Raw genomic sequence first — 23593 nt, 5'->3', positions numbered from 1 at the left:
AAGCACAATGCTAACATGCTAACTTCAATTCAAATTACGTCTGCTCTTGAAAGACTACAACCCTTAAACACCAATTTAATTTCTACATAATTTAGATCTTCAATAATTTCATTACATATTATATTTATGTTTCGTTCTTGTGTTTTATTTTGTTCGTGTATGTTTTACGTTTGAAATCAAGAAATAAAGTGAGGAACGGAAATGCTGCGTAAACAGTCTTCACTCTTTCTGTGCAACCAATATCTGTGGATCACAGAGGAAGCAAGGTGAAACCATGTTACTCTGGCAGGAGCTCGTTTATTCTCACACATTTTCAATTAAAGAAAAACAAAAAAAAAAGAAATAAAAAAAATACAATTACAATACAATTCAAATTCAATCAACAACATCTGGAGTTTCCACAAAGAAAGAAAACAAAACAAAATGCACAAATAAAATAATGTAATAGCCAAAAATGAAGAAAATTGAATCCTAAATTAACATAACCAAATTGAACAAAACATTCCATATACAACACACAGTAAACACAAACGTTTGTCAGTTACAACTGTTTTCTTAATCACTAACGTTTGGCAGTTATAACCGTTACAGCGGTTACAAAGGAGATCAAGCCTACCACAAATAAATACCCTTTTATCAGAAATAAAAATACTACAACACTGCCCAAATACAAACACAACCTTGACTAATCAAGGGATTTCAATAAATCCAAAATCCCAAGGCTCCAACAACGAAAAGCAAGCCATATGCCGACACAGATCAACGCTAATATAAAACTGTCCAAATTCAGGGGTGGAAATGTAAAATTTTTTTTACCAGCCACTCAGACATTTCAACAAGCCATTGTTTTTTTCTTCTTTCAATTACAAACCCCACCAGTACAAGCAAATGACATAAAATACATGATTTATTCTTAACTCTATGAAAACCAATTTACTGACAGTAAGTTTACCATAAATATGTACGTATACAGACTAATTTAACATAAAGCATGGATACCTTAACAGAGGTGTAGTGTAATAAGTTCACTTGCAGTAATTACTAACAGCAAATTTAACTACACAACGTTCTTGCAATCATTTCCTATGTTGAACATTTCCACATTTTGCCAACAACTCCCCCAGATAGTAATAAGTTATCATTTTTAAACGTTATCAATAGCTGTTTTATTTGTTGTTCATTACTTACTACGTTTTCTATTGAAATTCACAATTATTCTTATTACTAAAAACATCTCAGAACGTGTTCATTATTAATTCCACGGGCCATCATCATTCCTGTTATCCCCATACCTGTCAAGCCTCCCGCTTTTTCTGAGAAACTACTGTACTTTATATCCCCTCTTGAACTTCCCCCCTCTCACGTTAGCTTCTTTCCCTCCCCGCCTTTACGGTGGTAATACCCTCTGTGTGGTAATTAACATATCAGTTAGTTTGACACATTTTTCTGAATGGGTTTTACGCGCTTTTTAGCTTTTGTTGTAGTTTTCCTGACCCTCCTCGTCTCCGCTCACTTTGCTCGGACTCCGGTTAGCGAAAATGGCGGTATTTATAACCTTAGGAGGGGAGGGGCGGGCCAACGAGGACTGAGGGATTTGATTGGATAAGCCCAATGTCCGTCAATGAAATCAAGCAATGGGCTGTCGCGGTCGTTAAAAATGATTTTTGATATATTTTTTTGTTAAATAATGACAGCCTAGGTCCGTCCCATATACAGTATGTGCATCAGTCTGTAGACCAGTCAGCTACTCCTACCCTGGACATAAGTTTAAACTGAATGCAGTATTTTTATTTGTTTTTTTACTGTTTAAATTGTCAAGCCGCCACGGTGGCGGGTGCGTTGCTCCAATTTTCACGCCACTTCATACTTTTTACCCGCATTTAGCCAGTGGCGGGTGCTAATTTCCACCCCTGTCCAAATTACACACGAGTTATACAAAACACTACAAAACTAATCTTTATAAATTTACAGAACATTTTAAATGGACTTATAAAAGTTGCCTTTTGTCCTACCAGTGAATCATAGAGGAAGCAAGTTGAAGAACTCGTTGCCCACAGCCAGGAAACTCGTTCCCCCTTTTAGACCCACAGCCGCACGAGAGCGCCCCCACTGGCAAGAAGACACATAAACACAACAAACACGTCTATATACATAAGAAAAAAAGAAGAAAAAAACCAAACGAAGACAAAAGACAAGACCAATTCTGATTCAAAAATAGGGGGTGTATTAATTAATTTATTTTTTTTCTGTTTCTCAACAGTAAGTGGGTTTCTCAACCCACAACACCTGCAACAATGGAGGATGGAACATCAAGAAGAGTGAATGATGTCCATGGAAAACCCGGATACATACCTCCTTGCAAATATAGGATATTCTGAAACTGGTTTCAAATCGGAGACGGGACCGTACACCTCTAGATTCTCAATCTCCTCATATTCTGCTAAATCATCCTTCTCTTGTATTCATTGTTGATTATGCCCTCCAAATCAGGTGACCAACATTTGTTATCAGATACGGCACATCAAAAGGCACCACTACCCTACTATACTTGTATATTCGCGGAGCTATTGTGCAACCTTGCATTTTTTTTTTTTTTTGTCAAGTCATGGGATGACTAGGATTTTAGCAAATGGCACAGTCGGTTACAATATCACACCTGTACTAATGATAACAGTAGTGGGTGTGGAAATCTTTCAATGAGGAGCTGGCACATAAACGATCGGCACAAGAGTGGATAAGTGCTGACATCATAGGCGAGGCTGTTTTTCCCCACTTGAGACATCTATATGGCCCACATTCTGGACAAATCTAGGAAAAAAATGACCCTGGATTTTTCTAGGGATGCTGTTACACAGTGTGCTATCAGTTACGCCCTCTAGTGTCCATTATAGGTATGCCAGCTCCTTGCAAAAATGAATCATACACAATATCTCAACTCGATTCAATCAGCTGAGCTTCCTCAGATAATTTTTTTGATCAACTGGCATGAAATAATCACCTCAATTTTACTGGATTCTAATTTTGTTTTAATTCAACAGTACACATCTGGATCTATTGTATACTGGATTTTAAAAAAAAGCATAAGAGCACACAGGAAATGAGTAACTTCAACAGGATGGAAGAAAATAAAATGATTTCATTGGATCTGGGGGTATTTTTTGTTGGGTTTTTTTACTGACCCCACGAGGACATTTAATTTGGACAGAAATGGACCCATGAATTGTCATTGAAAACTAATGAAAGCTAAGGGGGAAAAAAACAAGTGAACTGATACAGCACTTGAACAGTTCATTTTCCGGCTGAACCTAAGTAAACATGCTGCTTACGAGTTTTTGGTAAACAGGGTGTCAGAGCGATAACCACTGCTGTTTAATTACATCTTCATTAATAATTACCTACAAACGTCACTCTGTACCACAATTTACTGCTTCATCTCTGATTACGACACAATGAAGACAGGCTGAACCCCCTCGATTATCAAAAGTAAAAAATTAGGTTTTCAATATGCCATAAATTACTAGAATCATCTTCTGAGTCATTCTTTAGTACGAGTTACTTTGATGTAGGCTTTCAGCTGTTTTTCACCTCCTATTCTATCGACAGAATACAAATCAGAGATTAGCTAGAACTTTGTACATCTCTTTATTTCATATTTCATTGCTTTGTAGGGCAGCAAGACAAATCAAATATCTGTATCCTTCATTTTATGTCACAACAGGGCATTTTAAGATTGTACCTCTTGAAAATGTTGACATCCTCTAACATTTTGGAGAAGTATTAAAAATAAGTAACATTGATTTAATTTATACTGTTGCTATGAATGAAATGAAGAGAGCGTTGCTCTACAATTTGGCCTAATTTCATGGCATGCTAAAAAAAAAAGCTCATTTGAACAGCCACACCCCTTTTTCAATGTGTAGGGCACAGGGCTGGTGACTTTAACCCCTCCCATTTCACAGTCAAATAAAAGGCTGCCTCCAACTTCAGCTGGCAGCAGGCATCTTTTGCTTAACCAGCTGCTTTCGGAGCTACCTAGTTAGATTGGAGATACAAAAATCATCAAGATGATTCCTGCAGTTACACTCTACAATGGAGCCAAGATGCCCATAGTTGGTCTGGGAACCTGGAGAGTAAGGCTAAGCTTTTATACATTTCTTGCATCTGCTTAGTAAATACACTGCAAGCTCATCTGTGTTGGTCCTGCCTCTCACTGGATGCTTTTTGTAAACTTTTAGAAAGTTAAACTATATTGTAAATTTGCATGCTAATGTACCTAATACCCAGAGTTGTCGGAGCAGAAATAAGCAGTGAAACCACTACAATCACACCGTGTCTTGTGTTATCTGCATACAATGGTAAATATTAACATTTTACTGCATGCTGAGCTCTGCCTGCTGATGGTTGTGTAAAGGTCATTTGATTTGCATATGTAACTGAAAGTACAACAGAGGACAACATGCCACATGTAGGAGCTTGAAAGTTTTTGGGGTTTAGATCATGAAGTTGTACGATAGAAACATAAAAAAATGACATGTGGACATGATTAAAACTACTGTACTTCAAAAACGACAAGACTTACCCACACTTGCTTGACTAAAGATTTCAGTTACTTTTAGGCAATTTATGGGTTGAAATAATTTGCAAATTGAGACATTGTTTACTACTTTCACAAAAAAAGGACATCAAAATATTGCCACAAATGTTTGATGCCTGAGTGTTTGCATGTTTGTGCATTTGCGTAAACCTTCGCAGGCCGAACCAGGGAAGGTCACCGAGGCTGTGAAGGTGGCTATAAGCAGCGGCTACAGGCACATAGATGGTGCCTTCGTCTATGAGAACGAAGGAGAAGTTGGGGAAGGAGTGTGCGCCATGATTGAACAAGGAGTGACAAAAAGAGAGGATTTATTCATTGTCAGTAAGGTACGCCAAAGAATGACTGCTTGTTGGAGAAATAAGGCTGTATTTCAAAGACAAATTCTGGAGCATGGAAAACAGAGAATTTGTCTTTGAAAATGGAGCATGGAAACAGAGTTTTCCATGCTCCAGAATTGTCCTAAATTTCTCAAACCATGGAAATCAAAATTTCACACTAAATATGTGGCCTGTGTGGCTATAAATATCACTAAGCCTAAGTTTAGACTAACTAACAGATACTTTTGTTAAAGCTACAGAGCTTTTCTTGTAGCATCTCCTTTTCAGCTACAAAGTGCCCTACTGTGTTTCCTGCTCAACATTAGAAGCTTTAGGCCCTTGTTCACACATTAGTAAGAATACTGTGGCTTTTCATCCACTTTCTTTAACTGAGAGATGATCAACCAACCATTGAGTCACTAATTCTGGGAGTTTTATAACGCATCAAGTGTATTTGAGGTTTAACGAGTAAATGTAAATCCAATACTAATAAGTACTACATACACCGATTTTACCAGACAAAGTCACATGGCAACAGCCATAGTTCAGCAGTGAAACTTACCAATGGTCCAAAGCTATTGACTAGTTCTTTATATGAACGATGGGAGCCAAATCAAAATTGTTTTTCCTTTCCAACTTCATTAAATAAGGAGGAGAACAGGCAAAAGGGGAAAGAATGTGCCAGACATTTACAAACATTTCACAACGTCATCTTAGTTGCCTTCACAGTCCATTACAAATGTCTACGAGGAGTGGTCTAAGAGGGAGAGTTGTAACCACTAGTGAGTGGTTTATAGGTCATTTTTCTCAAAAGGAGAAAATGACTGGTCTAATCCAAAGCCTGTTAGTCATCCCAGTGATTGATAATGAAATGGATTACCCAAGGCTGGCTTCTTAAAACTACATTTAAATGAACCATTATTCTTAAAGGGTGTTTGGCAGGGACTGACTCATAAGTTTTGGCTTCCTTTAAAGGGCTACAGACATCCAGAATTCACTTCGACAAAAAAATATTGTGGCTATAACATCTTATGCTTGTTTCTCCTCCTAGATTATTGATACTTCCTTTGTGTGTGTGTGTGTGTGTTTCTCAGCTATGGTGCACCTTCCATGTTCCATCACTGGTAAGGGGAGCATGCGAGAAAACTCTCAAAGACTTGAAGCTGGACTATGTGGACCTTTACCTTTTACACTTCCCAGTAGGGATGCAGGTCAGCCCACAATTAACCTGTCTAACTTCGCCTAGCATTGATAACCTTACAGAAAAGTGCATGTTTGCTACTTAACATTAATTTTAGAAGCTAAAATCCAAATTTCTTTGAGAACTTCAGAAGCTTTATAGTCATTACCTTCACCCTGATGCATAAGAACTGTATTTTCTCCTCACAGCCAGGGGAAAAGATTTTTCCATCAGACGAGAACAACGAAATCATTTGTGATGACAGTTACTTCCTGGACACATGGGGGGTAATTTAAAAAGTCACTGAACAAACAGACTAGCTCTGCAAATTATCGAGTGTTTTTATTTTTTATAATACTTGTGTATCATTTATTTAAAAGGCAATGGAGAAGCTGGTGGATGACGGTTTGGTCAAAGCCATAGGTGTCTCAAACTTCAACAAAGACCAGATTGAAGCCATTCTCAACAAGCCTGGCCTCAAATACAAACCAGCCAACAATCAGGTAATTCATACAACTGGGTTTACTAAATCATATGAAATATATATTTTAAAAAAATAGATCGGTAACATTTGAGTGGTTCTTTAGATTGAGTGCCACCCATATCTAACCCAAGAGAAAATGATCAACTATTGCCACTCAAAGGGCATCACGGTTACAGCTTTCAGCCCTCTGGGATCTCCAGACAGACCCTGGTGAGCTGACCTGCCATTTGCAGAACTCACATCAGTGTCATCACTCAAGAAAACTAAATTATCACTAATTGCAAACAATTCACGTCCTTTGAAAGGGCTTCCTCTGATGACCCCCGTCTTCTAGAGGATACCACCATCTTGGCCATTGCTAAAAAGTACAACAAATCTCCAGCACAGGTAAGACAGGAGCCAATGACTCCTTATGATTAAAACTACTCTTTCTTATGTTCTACAAAAAATTAATGTGGTAAATACATTCTTGATAGCTTTAATTTTTCTGTAAGGTCATCATGCTTCTCCATGAGATGCCTCATAATGTTGCACTCCAAGATCACTGATAACAGCAGCATAAGTGAACTTAAGAAATTAGTAAACAACAAAATATTTTGCTCTGGTGATGTTTTGATCAGCTGTGTACAATGAAACCTCAAATGTCTTAAAAGTTTGAAAATTTAGGGCAATTGATAACATCAGTGCCTCTGGGCACTGATGTTATCAATTGAACATAAGATCATAAGAACATAAGAAGGTAATTTGTATGGTGTTTCGGGGTGAACCACTAAATATGACATCATGCAACATTTTCTGTTTTTTTAAAATATGCTCCTCATATTCCCTTCCTAGGTTCTCATGCGTTTCCACACACAGAGGAATGTGGCAGTCATCGCCAAGTCAGCAACACCAAGTCGGATTAAGGAGAACTTCCAGGTAAAACGACCTCCATCAGCATCCATGTTAAAAGGATTTAGGAAAAGAATCTTCAGCTGTTAGTTCTACACTTTCAAATCGATCTCGTCTCTCTTTTAGTTGTTTGACTTTGAGTTAAGCCAAGACGACATGAAAACGATCCTGGGCTTGAACAGGAACTACAGAGGATTCCCAGCAAAGTGGTGAGTAGAAATGACAGACTATGTAGGTTGTGTGTTACTTTTCCACCTTTTGTCATGTTACAATAACCTTCAAAGTATTTGATTAGAAGTTCACTGCATGCGATAGGCCAACACAAAGTAATGCAACGTTATTGATGCATGTTTTCAAAACGTATCTTACAAATAAGGATCTGAAAAGTTTTTGCTTTTAGCCCCGTTAAATTTGATACGTCTTAAGGAAAGGATGGGTGTTACGTTAGCTTTACATCATGTCATGTTATTCCCTCATCAAAAAACATACCTGGAGTTTTGCTTTAATTCTTTCATGCCAGCTGATGGTGTGAAATGGCCATTTGCTGATCTCCCACATAACTTAAAACGCAGACATCTGTAATGTGACAAAATGTGGAAAGTTCATGAAGTGTGAATAATTTTGAAAAAGAAACGACACGTAGGCGTTAAACTGTCGACTCCTGCTTCGTATTGTGAAGTTCAACAATGTTCCATTGTCTTTTCTTCCCCCCACCCCTCCAACAGGGCCGTGAAGCATAAAGACTATCCCTTCAATGCAGAATACTAGCCGATGCAGCACCGTTTCTGTTTGATTCTTCTTTGTGGAAAAAAAGGATGAACATACAGTTTAATTAAATGACTAACTAATTATCGTCTATGGAACCTGCAGAAAATGTCACCAAAAAAATTGTTCATGAATGGTTAGTTAGACATTAAAAAGGGAAAAAAAGGATTTAAATAAATGCTGATTTGTAATATGACCAAGTCTAGATGAAGCAAGAGTATTGTAACAATATTAGCTCCAATCAAATGAAAAATCATTAAACCGTTTACGTTGATCTGCAGCAGTAATGAATATCTAAGCAACAGTTACTTTGCCATGATGTTCTTATAGACAACTGTATTTTATCTGTTTTTGATGCAATGATATTGTGAAACATCTACTGGATTTGTTGAATAAAAGACTTGCAGTTTGAAATGCCACTTTTAATGTCTGAGACTCCATTTTCTGAATTCAATGTCTCGCACTTCAAAGAAAGTTTGATTCTAGAGAACCAGCTCTCCAGAATCAAACATTAACCACTCCGTTTATTTCTTTCACCTTTAACGACAGGAAACTGCATAAACGTGTGACGTAATACATCACTGAACTTTATTGTACAGCGTAACACACACAGATAACATGGGAAGTGAAAGCTGGAGATTGTTTCGTGACAGAGTTGATACACATGACTGAAAATTGCCACATATGAGTCAGCCAAAGACCAGCTTTCTGGATTGCAACATGTTCAGGTTTTCAGTGGTATATGCTTGGAAATTCACTAATAATATGTAAATCTTAAGTATCTCTGCCTTAGTCACAAATTGAAGGAGTGTACTTAACATGTAGTGTCGTAAAAAATATTTTTATCTTAATAATGCAACAGTTTACCAAGGACAACATGCCCCTGTATTTAAAAAGGAATGCCAAACTTAAGATTTAAAACCAAAAAATTATTTAATATTCACCAGGGATGGCAACAAGTGAGGGATGTCAGTAACTTAATGCAGCTTAAAGCAGAACTCGATTCGCAACGAGACAGAAAAATAGAACTATGCTCATATTATGCTCCTGCTCTCAAAAAAGAAAAGGAAAAAAAAAAAACTCTTCCAGAAAGTGAGCGCGTCCACAGTGTATGGAAGCAGAGTTGAGCACATGTGGAAAACCTGCTGCCTTCCTTTCAGAATTTGGTGTTGAACGGGTAATCCTTGTGTTTCAGGCCCCTACAGAGAGAAGAAAAAACATTAACGTGCAATAGAAAACCTCTCCTTTTGTGGACTTCTCGTCTGTAAAGGCTTTTTGCTGTTCTGCTGGATTTCATGAGGTAGACAAAATGAACCCTTTGGTTAGCCGTAGAGCAGCTAAACAAAATGGTAAGCTTTCGTTTATAAAATCTTATTATTATGACTAAGGTCACTGTTAACAGTATGTGCTGACTCAAAAGAAATTAGGTCATATTTTCATAATATATATAAAAATATAGCAAATATCTTCTATGTCATAGTAGGTGCAGCTGTTAAACTACATTTAAACATAAAATTTGTACTTCACATGGATTTAATTTAAGTTATAAGACTAATTAGATTGTTGACCAACAAAGAGACAATGAGTTATAAACACTAATATATTAAAATAGCTCATAATATTTAATATTCAGACATTAATATTTAATACTGAGTATTTGATACTCAGACATTAAATAATCTTATAACCATGCAAAAGAAAGAACCATCAAATAAAACCACAATAGCAATTTTTATTTTATTTTTTTTTTACCAGTGCATGCTGCAGCATCTCCAGTTCCGATTGAATCCCAGTATGATCTTCATTTCCTCCTCGGTCAGTTCAAAGTCAAACACCTGGAACAGTTAAGTAGCTCTTGGGTCAGATGCAGAGCAAGAAAAACAAAATCAACAAAAAAAAAAGTGTTTTCTCTGAAAAGCAAAATATAAGCTCATCACTGAATTACCTGGAAATTCTCCTGAATGCGTTGCGGAGTGATGGACTTTGGGATCACAATCACGTTTCTTTGGACGTGGAAGCGGATCAGGACCTGGAAAAACAGGAAGTGGGCAGGATATTAAACAAGCTATGTTGCCTAATCAAAGTTGGAGACACATAGCAACAGCGTCGAACATACATTTTTGTTATCGTTTCTGTAAATATTGCTGATGCATGCAAAGAAAAATAAAAGGGGAACATAAATTAAGGTCTGTGGCATAAAAATCTTTCTGTACCTGAGCAGAAGTCTTTTTGTGCTTGTCAGCGATGGCTTTGATGTTGGGATCATCCAAAAGTGAGGGGTCTTCTGGCTTAGCCCTGAAATTTAAATCACTTACAGGGGTCAAACACTGCTCATTGACTACAGGGAGAACACACCAATAACCAGCAACATGAAACAATTCAGTGCACGACAATTACTGATGTCGCTGATGTTATGTTCACAAATTACAAAATACATCACACATTGGCAAGGAGGAACAACAGTCACATGTTGAAACTAACCAAAGGGACGTGGCAGACTGAACAGCAGGGAGGAATACAAAAATAGCAATGCGGACTGTTTTCTGGGGAGCTTTAGCCACCCTAGCAGATACAAACTCTGACATTTCTGGGGTCTGTTTGTGGCTCCTGACAGCAGCTCTGTGCTTCTCACACTGCAAAAGCACAGAGTGCACATACCATTCGATGTTAGCTAGCCTGAATAACTAGCCTTTGAGGCCTGAGAGGGAACAAAAAAAGACTACATAGAATATGTAAAAGTCTAAATAGTCCTGACCCAACAAAATTTATGTTGGCCTAAACTTTGTGCAGCACAAATTAGGCCGACTTACTTTTTTAAAAAAAATGAATTTAAGACATCTTAAAGTCTTAATTTTAGATATATCAATTTAAAAGTAGTACTTTTTAAGGGTTCATGGATACCGTGATATAATTTAATAGCAAGACATCCTATATTTAATATTAAACATTTCTTTATAATACAGCAAAATGTTTTTTGTTGCAACAAAATTAAAAATAGATTTTATTTGGAAAAAAAAAAAGTAGGTTCAAGTGTTTCACATGAGTGATATCTTTTGACATTCAGGCATCACTCAGATGTCTGCGACTTCTGTCAAATTGTTGTGACGGCGATCGATCGACAGTAGGTTCAGAGAACTGTATTTACATGCTGAAGAACTATTCATCTAAGACACGAATAGCGCTGTAATTATTGTCTTGATCTGATTTAGCCCACAGCTACAAAAAGTCTTCTTTAAGCTAGTGTGAGTCCGGTCAGTTTTGATGAGACTTTTTGATAACTCGGCACATTTCTTTTTACCATTGGGAGTGCAGTTAGTTGAGCACAAGTTAAGCTTACATATGTGTGTTTCTTCCACCTTACAGACATTTACATAGCATTTTGATTTGAACAACATACCAGGGTCTGTCAGGGGACCCAAGAGGGCTGTAAGCAGTCACTGTGATGCCTTGAGAGTGGCAGTATTCGATCAGCTTATCCTGGGTCAGGTATGGGTGGCACTCGACCTAGGAAGAAAACGCTATTAGGCAATGGCACAAGTCAGCAAGAGCTATGGCACCTTCCACACAAATATTGGGATTTCATATGCAGACAGAAAGTAGAGCAAAATTGTTAAGAGGAATGAAAAAAAACAACTTTCTTCTTTAAAAGAAAATCTGAAATGCGTGGCATGCATTTTATTCAGATTGGAAGAAACAGATAATACCATTACTTATGCCCTTTCAGAGAGACACAAACTAGACATGTTATTTACCAGCAATACTATCGGTTTCAATGGGTGACGTAAACTGAAAGGCCCTTTTCTTAGCTGAAGCATTTTATAGCAGGCTACGTGTGATGGTATCAAGTGAAACATGTTCTTGTCAAACAGGAGTCATTAAAGACTTTGTAAAACAGGAACCTCTCACATAGAAACTAGTTACATAAAATAAGCTACGCAGTGGTAAACAATCCCCATGAAGAAAAAGAAAATGGCCGTCTCTACAAGTTTTGCCAGTTTTCTGACTCCGCCAAATCGAATGCATAGAATCGGTGAACATCAGCTTTCAAGTCTTGATCTAAATCGTTCTACTGTAGCTTGTGCAGGAAGAGGAACTTCTGCTCTAGTCTTTGCAGCCTTCAACATGGTTTTACAGGAATGCTCTGTATATTGCACCATCCACCTTCCCATCAACTTTATCCAGTTACCTTGTGTTTGCTAGAAAAAAAAGCATTTTCAAAATAAAGCATGATGCCAGCACCGTCATGGTTAATGGGTGAGACGTTGAGCAGTGTTGGTTCTTTTGCATGTAGAACAATTTAACATTTTTGTTTCACTTAAAAATGTACACGCATCCTAATAAAATACATTGGGGTTTGTAGTTGATGTGTGACAAAATGTGTAAAAAGTCCAAAAGTACAAGTCATGGGTATGGTTACTCGCATCTCAAACAGTGAGTCTATTTTAAAAGGATAGATTCGCTGATATAAAAGACAGAAAACTTCTTTGCCTGGTGTGTAAGAGGACAAAAGGCAGATGTGGAAAAAAGAATGGCCCTTTAATTTCATTAGAAAGCAGCAGCAGAGCAGTGATTGAGAGCAATGGCGTGCTAGAAGCACAAAAATATAAGGTCACCTCAGATAATCGGTGTGGCCTGTGGGAAAGCTGCTGTGGCTCATTGCGAATGGCCAGAGCAGATTGGAAGAGACAGATAATACCATTACTTATGCCCTTCCAGAGAGACACAAACTAGACATGTTATTTACCAGCAATACCCTTCAGTTTCAAAGGGTGACGTAAACAGCAACCACTACATCTGTCGCCAGCGCTTGTTTGGGTCATTAAGGTGGCGACTAAAGTAAACTCAAGCTTACCTGGTTGTTGGCAGGCTTATACTTCAGGCCGGGCTTTTTGAGGATGGCTTCGATCTGGTCCTTGTTAAAGTTGGAGATGCCAATAGCTTTGACCAAGCCAGCGTCGACCAGCTGTTCCATACCCTGAGAATGAAAAACAAAGGCAAAACGACGCATCTAATGAGACAAACAGCCTGCTGGCATTATAGTTCAAGCCTTTAAGTAAACATGTACTGCAACTTGTCTGCCTGCATAGTTGCTCTTTTTTTTAATCAAATCTTTTTTATATCTTCACCAAGAACTTCTGTATTGCTTAATTATTGGGATGTGATATTTGAATTTTCAGCAAACTACAGTTGAGAGAAGTTATGTTTTACCAGCTTACCTCCCATGTCTCCAGGAAGTGAGTATTATCGCCAATCAGCTCCCCATTACCATCCAAAGGAAAAAGTTCCCCACCAGACTGGACAAAAGGGAAAAAAACAAAACATTTATTCAACTATTTTTAGCACAACGTTAATAAGAAACTAGATTTAAAAGTAAAATTGTTTTTTGTGACACCATTTAAGTGTGGAAGGAGTCATTTCACCTTGCACCCCATGGGCCAGTGGACAAGATAAAGGTCGAGGTAGTCCAGTTTAAGATCAGCGAGCGTCTTCTCGCACGCTTGCTGCACCAGGGACTTCTCGTGGAAAGTGCACCACAGCTATGAAGTAAACATAGTTCGGAAACAAGCATTTTGAAGATCAGCAACATCTACAGAATGTCCAAGTATTTTTTAGCAGGCAACACACTGCATGCAACGAGATCTTACCTTGCTGACTATGAAAAGATCTTCTCTCTTGACCACGCCCTCTTTGATCATGGCGTTGACCCCTTCGCCCACCTCCGTCTCGTTCTGGTAGACCATCGCCCCATCGATGTGCCTGTAACCAGCTGCAATGGCTGCTTTCACTGCCTCTGCCACTTTGCCAGGGGGAGACTAGAAGAAAAAATACAAACATAAACCTAGCTTACATTGTCTCAACAGATAAACAGAAATGGTAGATCTGTGGTTGGAGAGACTGGCAAAGGAGTTTATGGATTTCAAAAGTAAATTAAGCAGGAGCATGACATAATAAAACAGTACAATTAAAAGGAATCATTGCCTTTTCTATAACCCTTTGAAGAGGGCTAAGAGGGCCCTTTGGCTGAATTAGCCAACAGTTTTGGCTTTTAAAAGTCAGGAAGGATAAAATGGAAGATCCACACATTTCCCATTCCTACTAGAATTTTACACACTTATCCAGGCTGGGAAAAATACATGCTTCCTGTTCTGAGCTGTATGTATTTCAGGCAGTGAAATTTGCTAAAAACACCTGCTAAAACTTTAAACAGACAGGTTAGGTCTGTTCGCACAGTTAGTTTTCCAGACTAAGGTTACTTAATACAATAACAGGAGTTGATCTGCGCCACCACTAGGCAGTGTGAAAAATAATAAGCTAAAGCGGGACCAGCTTATCTAAGAAAATATTTTTATTTATTTACTTTTTTTACAACTAGGAGGCTGAAACCTTTCTATGCAGAAGTAACTACTAGAGGTGTGTGTGTGTGTGTGGGTACTTCTTGTCATTTAGCCTTAAATAAAATAACTGAGATTTTGCTGATTCTCTCTGAATGCAGTTTTAAAGCAGTAGCCTTACTTCAGACTCTGCACACCGAGCTCATGTTTCTAAAAACTGCCTGCTTGGACCGCGCATTTGCCACGGTCAGTGCAGGATAACCAAGATGCGCTCCGTCAAAAACCTCACATCGTGCAAGAAAAACACACTTTTAAACACTTGACAATGAAAAACAGGCTCAAGCCGGGAAGTGAAACCAAACTTTCTTTTAGCTCAGTGGAGCGTTTCGCCCTTCTTCCCATGAAAATGCTCGGCTAGCTTACCTGGACTGTTAGCTAAAGCAAATATGCAACACTCTACTTAAACAGACAAACTCACCTTCCATGTGCCCAGTCCTACAATGGGCATTTGGGCCCCGGTGTTGAGTTTCACTGCGGTTGCCATTGCTGGGGGACGAGCAGACCCTGAATGTGACGCGCAAGTCGGAGCAGAGCACACAGCCTCGTAGATCGATTAGTTATGCCTTTTAGCAGACTTGATTGGAGCTGAGCCCGAGTCCACCATGCGCTTCTGTCACTCCGTTTATTATTAGGGAGTGGGGATATACATCACTTTCTATTAATAATCGGAACACATAATATAAGAGGTGTTTTCTTTCATAAGCCTTTCACCACCATGCAGCGCATAGTAAAAGTATTCACACCCTCTGAACTCTTTTTCACATTTTGTAAAAAAATTGGTGATTTGGAGAGTATATTGGGATTTTATGACATATCTTAAACAAAAAAAAAAAAGAAAAAAAATGCTGATATAAAGGGGAATAGAAATAAATCAAATAGCTCTAAATAAAATCTAGTGCAACAGTTTACTTTCAGATAACATCCAATTTGTCCATGCAAAAGAAAAATAGTCTCAACATATTTGTTCTCTGAAGGCCTCTGAGGTTTGTTTGAGAACATTAGTCAACAACCAACAACCACACACAAGTCAGAGATAAGGCTGGGAGGTTTGGAGCAGGATTAGTTGATAAAATGTATATATTATACAATCTGATGGTGTTCAATCCATTATCTATAAGTGAAGTATACTTCTCCAAAGCGAATGAGACATATTGGCCTGCTTCACTTAACAGGCCGGTAAACAAGACAATTAATCAAGAAAACAAACAAGTTTACATTGGCCAACTTTGGCAGAGCTGCAGAGAATAACAGCTCAGGTGGGAAAATTTGTTTACAATTTAGCTGAATAAACTATTATTGTAATATGCACAGACATGAATTTTGATATGGTTGCACCCATTCAGTGAAGTTAGCTAAACATTTTGCATGAAGCGGAACATAGATAGTTTACATTTTTCCCTCTAGATAAAGGCAAAGAAGTAATTGTGAACTGAATACGCAGACCAACAAAAACAACCTTTTTATCGTTCAGATCTACAATGATCAATGAATGTTTGAGATATAATACCTTTTCTGACAGGGAGTCCAACGAGTGGGTCAAACATTCCATTTAGTCAAACCAAAATCTCAAACTGGAAATAAATCAGTAACAGGCTTATAGAAAACCAACCATTGTTGCCCATCACTCTGGGAACAGACAAACGTATCAGCAAGTGAAGCTACTTTTCCTTGGTAGCAGGTCGGGGTTTGGTTACGACCTACACAAACATTGCTTAACCATAAAGCTCTGACTAAATGGAAATTAACAGTTCCAGCAAAAAGTATCAGAGAAAACTCAAAATCATGTGCGTAAATATGCAATGCATTTCTAATCGATTAGAAAGACTAAAAATGCCTCAACAATGTCAGGAGATATAATAAAAAGTAGTTCCAAGAAATTAATCTTGCACATCAAATTAACTGTAAATTAAACTGTTATCCAAACTGTGCACACTGCCTCAAACGTCTTGCTTTTTATGCATCATTTAATTTACTTAAAATTCCTGAGAATCAACCCGGGGGCCCAAACAAAGCTTTCTGCAACTTGGTTAGTTTTGCTGCTGAACCACTAGAGGGCACAGTCACACCTTCAAAATCCCATTAGTGAGAATCACCTAAAAGTAATTTGATCATATCAGTTTATACATTGGCCAACATGGTGCATAAATTTGGTAAGTAAAAAAGATGGATCATTCCATTTAAATTTCCTCCAGAACTGAAAAAAAAAGAAAAAGAACTCAAGAACTGCTTTAATTTTGATTTGAAATGGAGTCAGTGGATTCCTCTTTGAACAAACTCTGGGTACGATCAATTACTTGCACGAAGATAAAAGGAGTATGCTTATTTGAATTATACTTAAAGTGTGACTTTATCCCAGGTTGATGTTTGAAGAGGAGCACCCTTGTGCACACACACAGAGATTTAAACCTCAAGAGACTGCTGATGGAGTGCGCACACATTGCTTATTTTGGCAAAAATCTGATAAAACCTCAGAGACCTTTAACTGAGCCATTCAACATTCTGAGGCAAAGATAAGAGAAGGAGAAGACAGCCGTATGAAAAGAGAGAGAGAGAGAGAAAAACACACACACACACACACAAAGGGAAAAGTTATGTGAGCTAACAGCCGCCGTGTACCTCACAATGGCTCTTGCTAAAGTTTGAGTCTCTTCTGATCTTCTCCCAGCTGGACACCTGCTTTTCAGGCTCTGTCTCTTTCTCCCGCCTCTGATCTGACTTCAGACACTGGAAGGCCTTTCGACATCCTCCAAACTGTCAAAGTACCCAAGAAATCAAACACCGTCGCGTACTGCCGGGATCAAAGACCCGCAGGTAAACCAGACGAAGACACAGACACAGACAACTTCTACCTGAAAGGGAAGGGGGCTCTTATTTTAAGTCTGCAGACAAATACTGCTTCACTGTACCAAGAGGATTAATAAGAATAAAAGAAAAAAAGGGAAGCAACCAAGACATTTGGAGACATGACAGAAGCTCAGATGGACTAGTTAAGGGGACCTTCGTTTCGATGACAAAGAGCTGTTGTGTCTGTTCTTCGTCAGAGTCCAGGCTTTCGCTAGGTCTCCATCAGATCTCACACTCCGCCAGTAAAACAAAACCTGTCCTAAAGAAATCAAATCCCGTGTCAAACCGTGATCAAACAATCCCCAATGTTTGCTTCACTGTGCTCGGCTTCTCTCTCCTTTTAGGAGTTTACGGTCAAGACTAATGCCGAGTGTCAGCTGGAGCCGCTCACTTGTACACACACGACTGTACGATGAACATGAAGACTAACTTGATCGGAGAGAGAAATCCATATGTCATAAGTAAATCACAGGAAAGGCTGTACCCTTCATTGCCTGCAGGATGTGATATAATAAAATAGAGTAACAGTTTATAAATCAGACAAGACCGACATTTTTGAACTTTGTGTCATTTATGGATGTGGAACTACATCAAGCGGTGATCCTGTTTTACTTTTGAATGCTGTTTGTTTGTTCAGGCTTGTGCTTTAGCTTCTGCTTTAGGTAGAGAAGAACTTCAGAATAAAAATGATTTTAAACTTACATTGCCACTAAATCACTTAGGGCAATGTTAATGGAATCATTATGCATGAATCAACATGCATGTTGCCAAAGTTAGCCTTATGGAACCTTCCATTAACTTCATAGGCTCCCACTGGGTTACATTTCTCTACCACAACAGAGAAACTATTTTATCCTACTGATAATTGGGATCAATGTTATTTCTTTTTTAACTTAATAGATCCATCTCATTAGGAATACATCCTTAATAGATGTTTGGAGTTATGTGCATGAATTTCTCTGGATGCACATGTAGGCTTGGTCTTGCACGTTAACCCAAGAGCCTCCTCCCTTCAGATTCAGTGCAATTGTTTTTTTTGGGGGGGGGGGGGGGGGGGGGGGGGCTGGGGCTTGATTAACCACTTAGTTCGGTCTCTTAGACACAAGATTGCAGGGAAAAAGCATGTAATGAAGTGCTTTTGAATTTGCATTCTCGAGAGCCTTCGCAGATGCCTTGATTTGGCTCTCCCCTCGCTGTTTGTTCTCCGTCAAGAGACGTCTGCTATTTTAACGGTAACGCGCACCAAGTGTCCATCCAGCCTCCTCCATATTGCTCCCTCATCAACGTAACTGTCGTGAATAAACACAATCAACATGCATCTGAAGGAGGATTTGGAGGCCCTTTTTCCCTCGCTGATGGCTTGTTCACCATCATCATTATGCAGACAAGCTTGACCGCGAAGCGTACGTCCGAGCCCTTTTCCCCTTCGCATTGAAATTTTCAGCGTTCCATAAAGACGACCAAAAACACTCGTGTGTTTTGTTCTTCTTGCACATCGAGCGTCGCTGCTCGGTTATGGACAAACTGTCTCAAGGATTTGGAGATAGCAATAGCCTGTCTGCTCTTCAAAGTCAAGTCTTTGTTTTCAGTACTTTAGTGCCTCTGTGAATTTTGTCACATTTTGTAACGTCACAAATGCAAACTTTAATTGGTATTAATGGGATTTTATGCAACTGATAAAATCCCATCGAGAAGTAAAAGTTATGTTACGTTATATATACAAAAAAAAAAGTAAAAACTGTGATGGAAGCGTCTGTTGACAGCAGAAGTATCAACAATGAAATTCATGAATCTGGATTCTATGGGGGTCACAGGGTTAGCAAAAAGTCTCATTTGCAGATTAGCGCAAGCCAAGCAGGCAACATAGCAACAATGTAGTCAGGTATGACCGAACTTGAGCTTTTTGGCCTACAGGCAAAATGCTGTGTGGTTGAACTTGCCACCCTCATTATAACTCATGGTGGTGGTAGCATCATGTTCTGGGAATCATTTTCTTCAAAGTTGGAGGTAAATCCTTAGCTGTAAAAGACAAGAAAATAACCCTAAATAGACATCCAGAGGTAAAATGGAATTATTTATAAATATTAAGACATGCCCATGTTTTAGAATGACCAAGTCAAAGCCCCAAAATTGAATCAAAATGAGAATCTGTGGAGAGACTTAAAAATTGCTCTTCATAGACCAGATCCATCCAACCTATTGAGTTTCAGCTATTTTTCAAAGAAAAATTAGGAACATTTTCCATAGAAATGGGTGGAGATTGCACCAAACGTTGGTATTATATTGACAGTCATGTAAACTTTTTTGATACCTGATAATATGTGGAAAATCATAAGGAATATAAATAACATAAAAAGCAAAGTGCAGTTGTAAGCTATGTTATCAGTTGCTGTGTCTGTTGTGATTTAGTAGGTAAGTACCTTAACTATGTTGACAATTTCCAGAAATGAAAACAAAGTAAAACTAACAATGTAAAGTCAGAACAAACAGAAAGATTGGAAATACATTATTTTTCTCTCACAGTAACTTGTTCAGTTATGACTAAAATGGTGGTTATTGCGCCACACGATGAATGATTTGCCAGAATCTGTGCTAATTTGTGCTTCGGGAATGAGGGGTACTGACATAAAAGCTTCCCTTTGCACCCCGTTCGTTGGCACTGAAGAAAAAGAGGAAACATAGTTCTGGTGTAAATCTTTCACTTGCTCATGCTTCCAAGAATGATTCAGACAACAATAGGAGGCACTTAAATTTGGGTCATTTGAAGCTGGACGTGGAAACAGAAGAGAAGATAACGCATCGAAGGGCAGCTGCTTTCCACAGACTACAAACTCCAGGTAGAGTGAGAAAATGAAAATTTTCCGTTTAAATTTAAAAGCACAGTTTTGCACGATTGAAGAAAACTTTGAAACATAACATTCTCTAATTTAGCTTTTTTTAAAAAAAAAAAAAAAAAATTTAAACAACATAACATTTTGTTATTTTGATAGTTGAGGTATTTTTAAGCCAAAACCTAAAACACCTGACAGTAATAGTTGTAGCTTCTAAGAGCTTTTTGTGCAGGATATATTGCATTTCTGCTATTCGTAGAGTAACACAAGTATAACAAGCTGATATCAACTTATTAGTGTGGCTGTGGTGGTGACTTTACAGCTGTTGTCCAATGATGTTGTAGTGATGGACCAGACAGCCTGCAGGATGCAGGCAGATTAACAATGGGATCAAACTTAAATAGCAGCCTGATAGCCAGCCTGCATTTGGTTACTTAACACACTTTAGCTTGCCAGCTAAAATTTTACAATGCATCACCATATTTTATGAAAGGTGGCTCTCTTCAGGCTTCCATACGTATTTATCATGATCGGAAATATTTCAAAATTGTCTGGGCTGTTTTGTCGGACAAACAACAGCAATAATGATGAGTTGGAAAGTTTGTTTAGCAGTTCTGAAAGTGTAACGTTTTAAAACTTCTCGGTATATCTTGACAACCGACCCCTACCCATCCCAGGCAATTTTTGCTTGCAGCTCCAAAGTACCCCAGAAAACACATCCTAAACATTAAAATCATTTTGAAAGGAAACCATCACTCTTTTTGCTGGCATAACCATAAATGGATTTTAAATGCATCATTTTCAAAATATGCATAAATGAAGTGAGAAAACATTCTTAGTTAGTGTCGAGTTGTACACACGGTGAAATGGAATTAAGAGTCAATTAATATATCTAATGTTTTTTATGTAATCTTATTGAAGAGTAAATCTTTTTGTATTATCATTGTTTACATCCATAGAATATCTGCGTTCATGAAAGTCTATTAAATTATAATAATTATGACCTACATGTGACAGATTTTATTTTATTTTTTTGCACATAAAATGTGATGCAACTGCCTTTCTCAAACATGTTGCTCATGACATCTCAGGGCTTCCTGGGTGTCCTCATTTAACTTTCTGATTGTGCCTTATGTTTGTCTGAGTGCAACTTGATCAGAATGACACAGCAGGAGAACTTCCCTCATGAGGGAACTTCCTTATTTCTTTAGTCATCTGATTTTATTTACAATATATTAAGAAAAATTTTGAACTTCTCTAAAATTGCATCACGGGGGAGTTTTTTATTTATTTATTTATCTTATTTTGGAGCAGTGCGTGTGCAGAATCTGAGCAATGTGAGGGGAAATCCGTGTGGACAACTGATCTGGCAGTCAATGGAGGACACAAGAGGACTCATGGGACGATGACTCATAACAGAATTTTGATAACCAATAAAATGTAAATTAGCCCCGGAAAGCACAAATATGTCCTAAACAATATTCTTGTACTCAGTCGCTAGGCGTTTTGTATAAAGTATGCATTTTTGCACCAGGAACGTCCTTTGAAATGTGAGGACTTCTCTTTGTTGTTGTGTGGTGCGCAGTTTCCGAGAAGTGTGCAGCACGGTGTGGGTGCTCAGCGTGGGGCGCAAAGTTCTGCAAAGCGCAGGCGGATTGCAAAACCCAGTACTGCTTTGACATTAAGGGTAGTGCACTGGACACTTATAGAGTTGTGCAATTTTCAGACACTCCTTCCGTGTGAATCAGCACATGTATGTCACTTTGGAGTGTTGGAGAAAGAATGAGCATGTATTGCAGTTTATAAAGAAAATCTCTTCTTCCCTTTGTTTGGTACACATTTACTTATACTGAAAAAAGGTATTTTGTAATGTTAAATAATGTTTATATTTATCAAACTCAGAAGTGAACCCAGGATTTTCACATTAAGGACTACAGCCTCTGTATACATCGCACTGAACAGTTATGACTGGTGAAATATTGTAAATTGATATATACAAATGTGAGCATGTTTTATTCAATTTGATCTCATTGATTTATTTGTTCGCAACACACAATCTTAAGTCAGTCGATGTCTAATCTGCAACTTAACTTTTCACTCATAAGTTGGGGGGGAAAAAAACCAAACAAGAAGTAATGCAGATAAAAGGTTTTTGCAATGAAAAATGATGAAGTGGTGAGCAAATCAAATAACGTATGTAAAGAAAACTGTTACTGCAATAGAAAAAGATGAAGTGATAATTCAAAATGGACTGTTTTTAACAAAACCCCCTATTTCACAATTATTACTACCCCTGTTTTTTAAATTCAATTCAACAATACTTTATTGATTCCAAGCGCAAATTAAATGTTTTCTTTACAACTTTTAGAACATTTTATAAGTTGTAAAATCTTTACAGCTCCTGTGGCATATGACATATTATTCTCCATCCATCCATCCATCCATCTTCTTCCGCTTATCCGAGGTCGGGTCGCGGGGGTAGCAGCTTCAGAAGGGAGGCCCAGACTTCCCTCTCCCCAGCCACTTCTTCCAGCTCCTCCGGGGGAATCCCGAGGCGTTCCCAGGCCAGCCGAGAGACATAGTCCCTCCAGCGTGTCCTGGGTCTTCCCCGGGGCCTCCTCCCGGTGGGACGTGCCCGGAACACCTCACCAGGGAGGCGTCCAGGAGGCATCCTGACCAGATGCCCAAGCCACCTCAACTGGCTCCTCTCGATGTGAAGGAGCAGCGGCTCTACTCTGAGTCCCTCCCGGATGACTGAGCTTCTCACCCTATCTCTAAGGGAGAGCCCAGCCACCCTACGGAGAAAACCCATTTCGGCCGCTTGTATCCGCGATCTCGTTCTTTCGGTCATGACCCAAAGCTCATGACCATAGATGAGGGTGGGAACGTAGATCGACCGGTAAATCGAGAGCTTCGCTTTTTGGCTCAGCTCTCTCTTCACCACGACGGACCGGTACAGCGCCCGCTTGACAGCAGACGCTGCGCCAATCCGCCTGTCGATCTCCCGCTCCCTTCTTCCCCCATTCGTGAACAAGATCCCGAGATACTTAAACTCCTCCACTTGGGGCAGGACACCCCCCCTGACCCGGAGAAGGCACTCTACCCTTTTCCGGCTCAAGACCATGGCCTCGGATTTGGAGGCACTGATCCCCATCCCGGCCGCTTCACACTCGGCTGCGAACCGATCCAGCGAGAGCTGCAGATCACGATCTGATGAAGCCAAAAGGACCACATCGTCTGCGAAAAGCAGAGATGAGATCCTGAGGCCACCAAATCGGATCCCCTCAACACCTTG

General features: G+C 38.9%; 3 protein-coding genes and 1 long non-coding RNA gene across 7 annotated transcripts in view; 2 read left to right on the top strand and 2 right to left on the bottom strand.

Moving 5' to 3' along the window:
* Positions 1 to 857: 857 nt before the first annotated feature.
* LOC114161095 (uncharacterized) lies at positions 858 to 8192 on the bottom strand. The gene is made up of 2 exons (XR_003598936.1): positions 7956 to 8192; positions 858 to 2109 (listed from the first exon to the last, which is right to left on the bottom strand). It is a non-coding gene; the product is annotated as an uncharacterized LOC114161095 (long non-coding RNA).
* On the top strand, positions 3179 to 9060 carry LOC114161094 (aldose reductase-like). The gene is made up of 10 exons (XM_028044156.1): positions 3179 to 4130; positions 4753 to 4920; positions 6006 to 6122; positions 6301 to 6378; positions 6472 to 6594; positions 6679 to 6785; positions 6881 to 6962; positions 7410 to 7493; positions 7593 to 7675; positions 8192 to 9060. The coding sequence occupies exons 1-10, from the start codon at positions 4065 to 4067 to the stop codon at positions 8232 to 8234; spliced, it is 951 nt and encodes a 316-aa protein (XP_027899957.1). The 5' UTR covers positions 3179 to 4064; the 3' UTR covers positions 8235 to 9060.
* LOC114161093 (aldose reductase-like) lies at positions 8790 to 15244 on the bottom strand. Its single transcript, XM_028044155.1, has 10 exons — positions 15042 to 15244; positions 13877 to 14044; positions 13652 to 13768; positions 13448 to 13525; positions 13084 to 13206; positions 11629 to 11735; positions 10445 to 10526; positions 10177 to 10260; positions 9984 to 10066; positions 8790 to 9430 (listed from the first exon to the last, which is right to left on the bottom strand). Exons 1-10 carry the CDS (start codon positions 15105 to 15107, stop codon positions 9388 to 9390), a joined length of 951 nt encoding a protein of 316 aa, XP_027899956.1. The 5' UTR covers positions 15108 to 15244; the 3' UTR covers positions 8790 to 9387.
* A 4837-nt stretch (positions 15245 to 20081) lies between these two features.
* tfec (transcription factor EC) overlaps positions 20082 to 23593 on the top strand; it is a 46166-nt gene continuing 42654 nt past the window's right edge. For 2 of the 4 annotated variants that reach the window (XM_028044468.1, XM_028044465.1), the window contains exon 1: positions 20082 to 20304. The gene's annotated coding sequence lies outside the window, so the exon portion shown is untranslated. The remainder of the gene's footprint in view (positions 20305 to 23593) is intronic. The other 2 variants (XM_028044471.1, XM_028044466.1) reach the window with 2 other exon arrangements.

The sequence above is a fragment of the Xiphophorus couchianus genome, chromosome 17 (assembly GCF_001444195.1).
Source record: "Xiphophorus couchianus chromosome 17, X_couchianus-1.0, whole genome shotgun sequence".
Lineage (NCBI taxonomy): Eukaryota > Metazoa > Chordata > Actinopteri > Cyprinodontiformes > Poeciliidae > Xiphophorus > Xiphophorus couchianus.
Note: the sequence above shows the minus strand (reverse complement) of the source record. Positions and strands in the feature narration are given on the sequence as shown.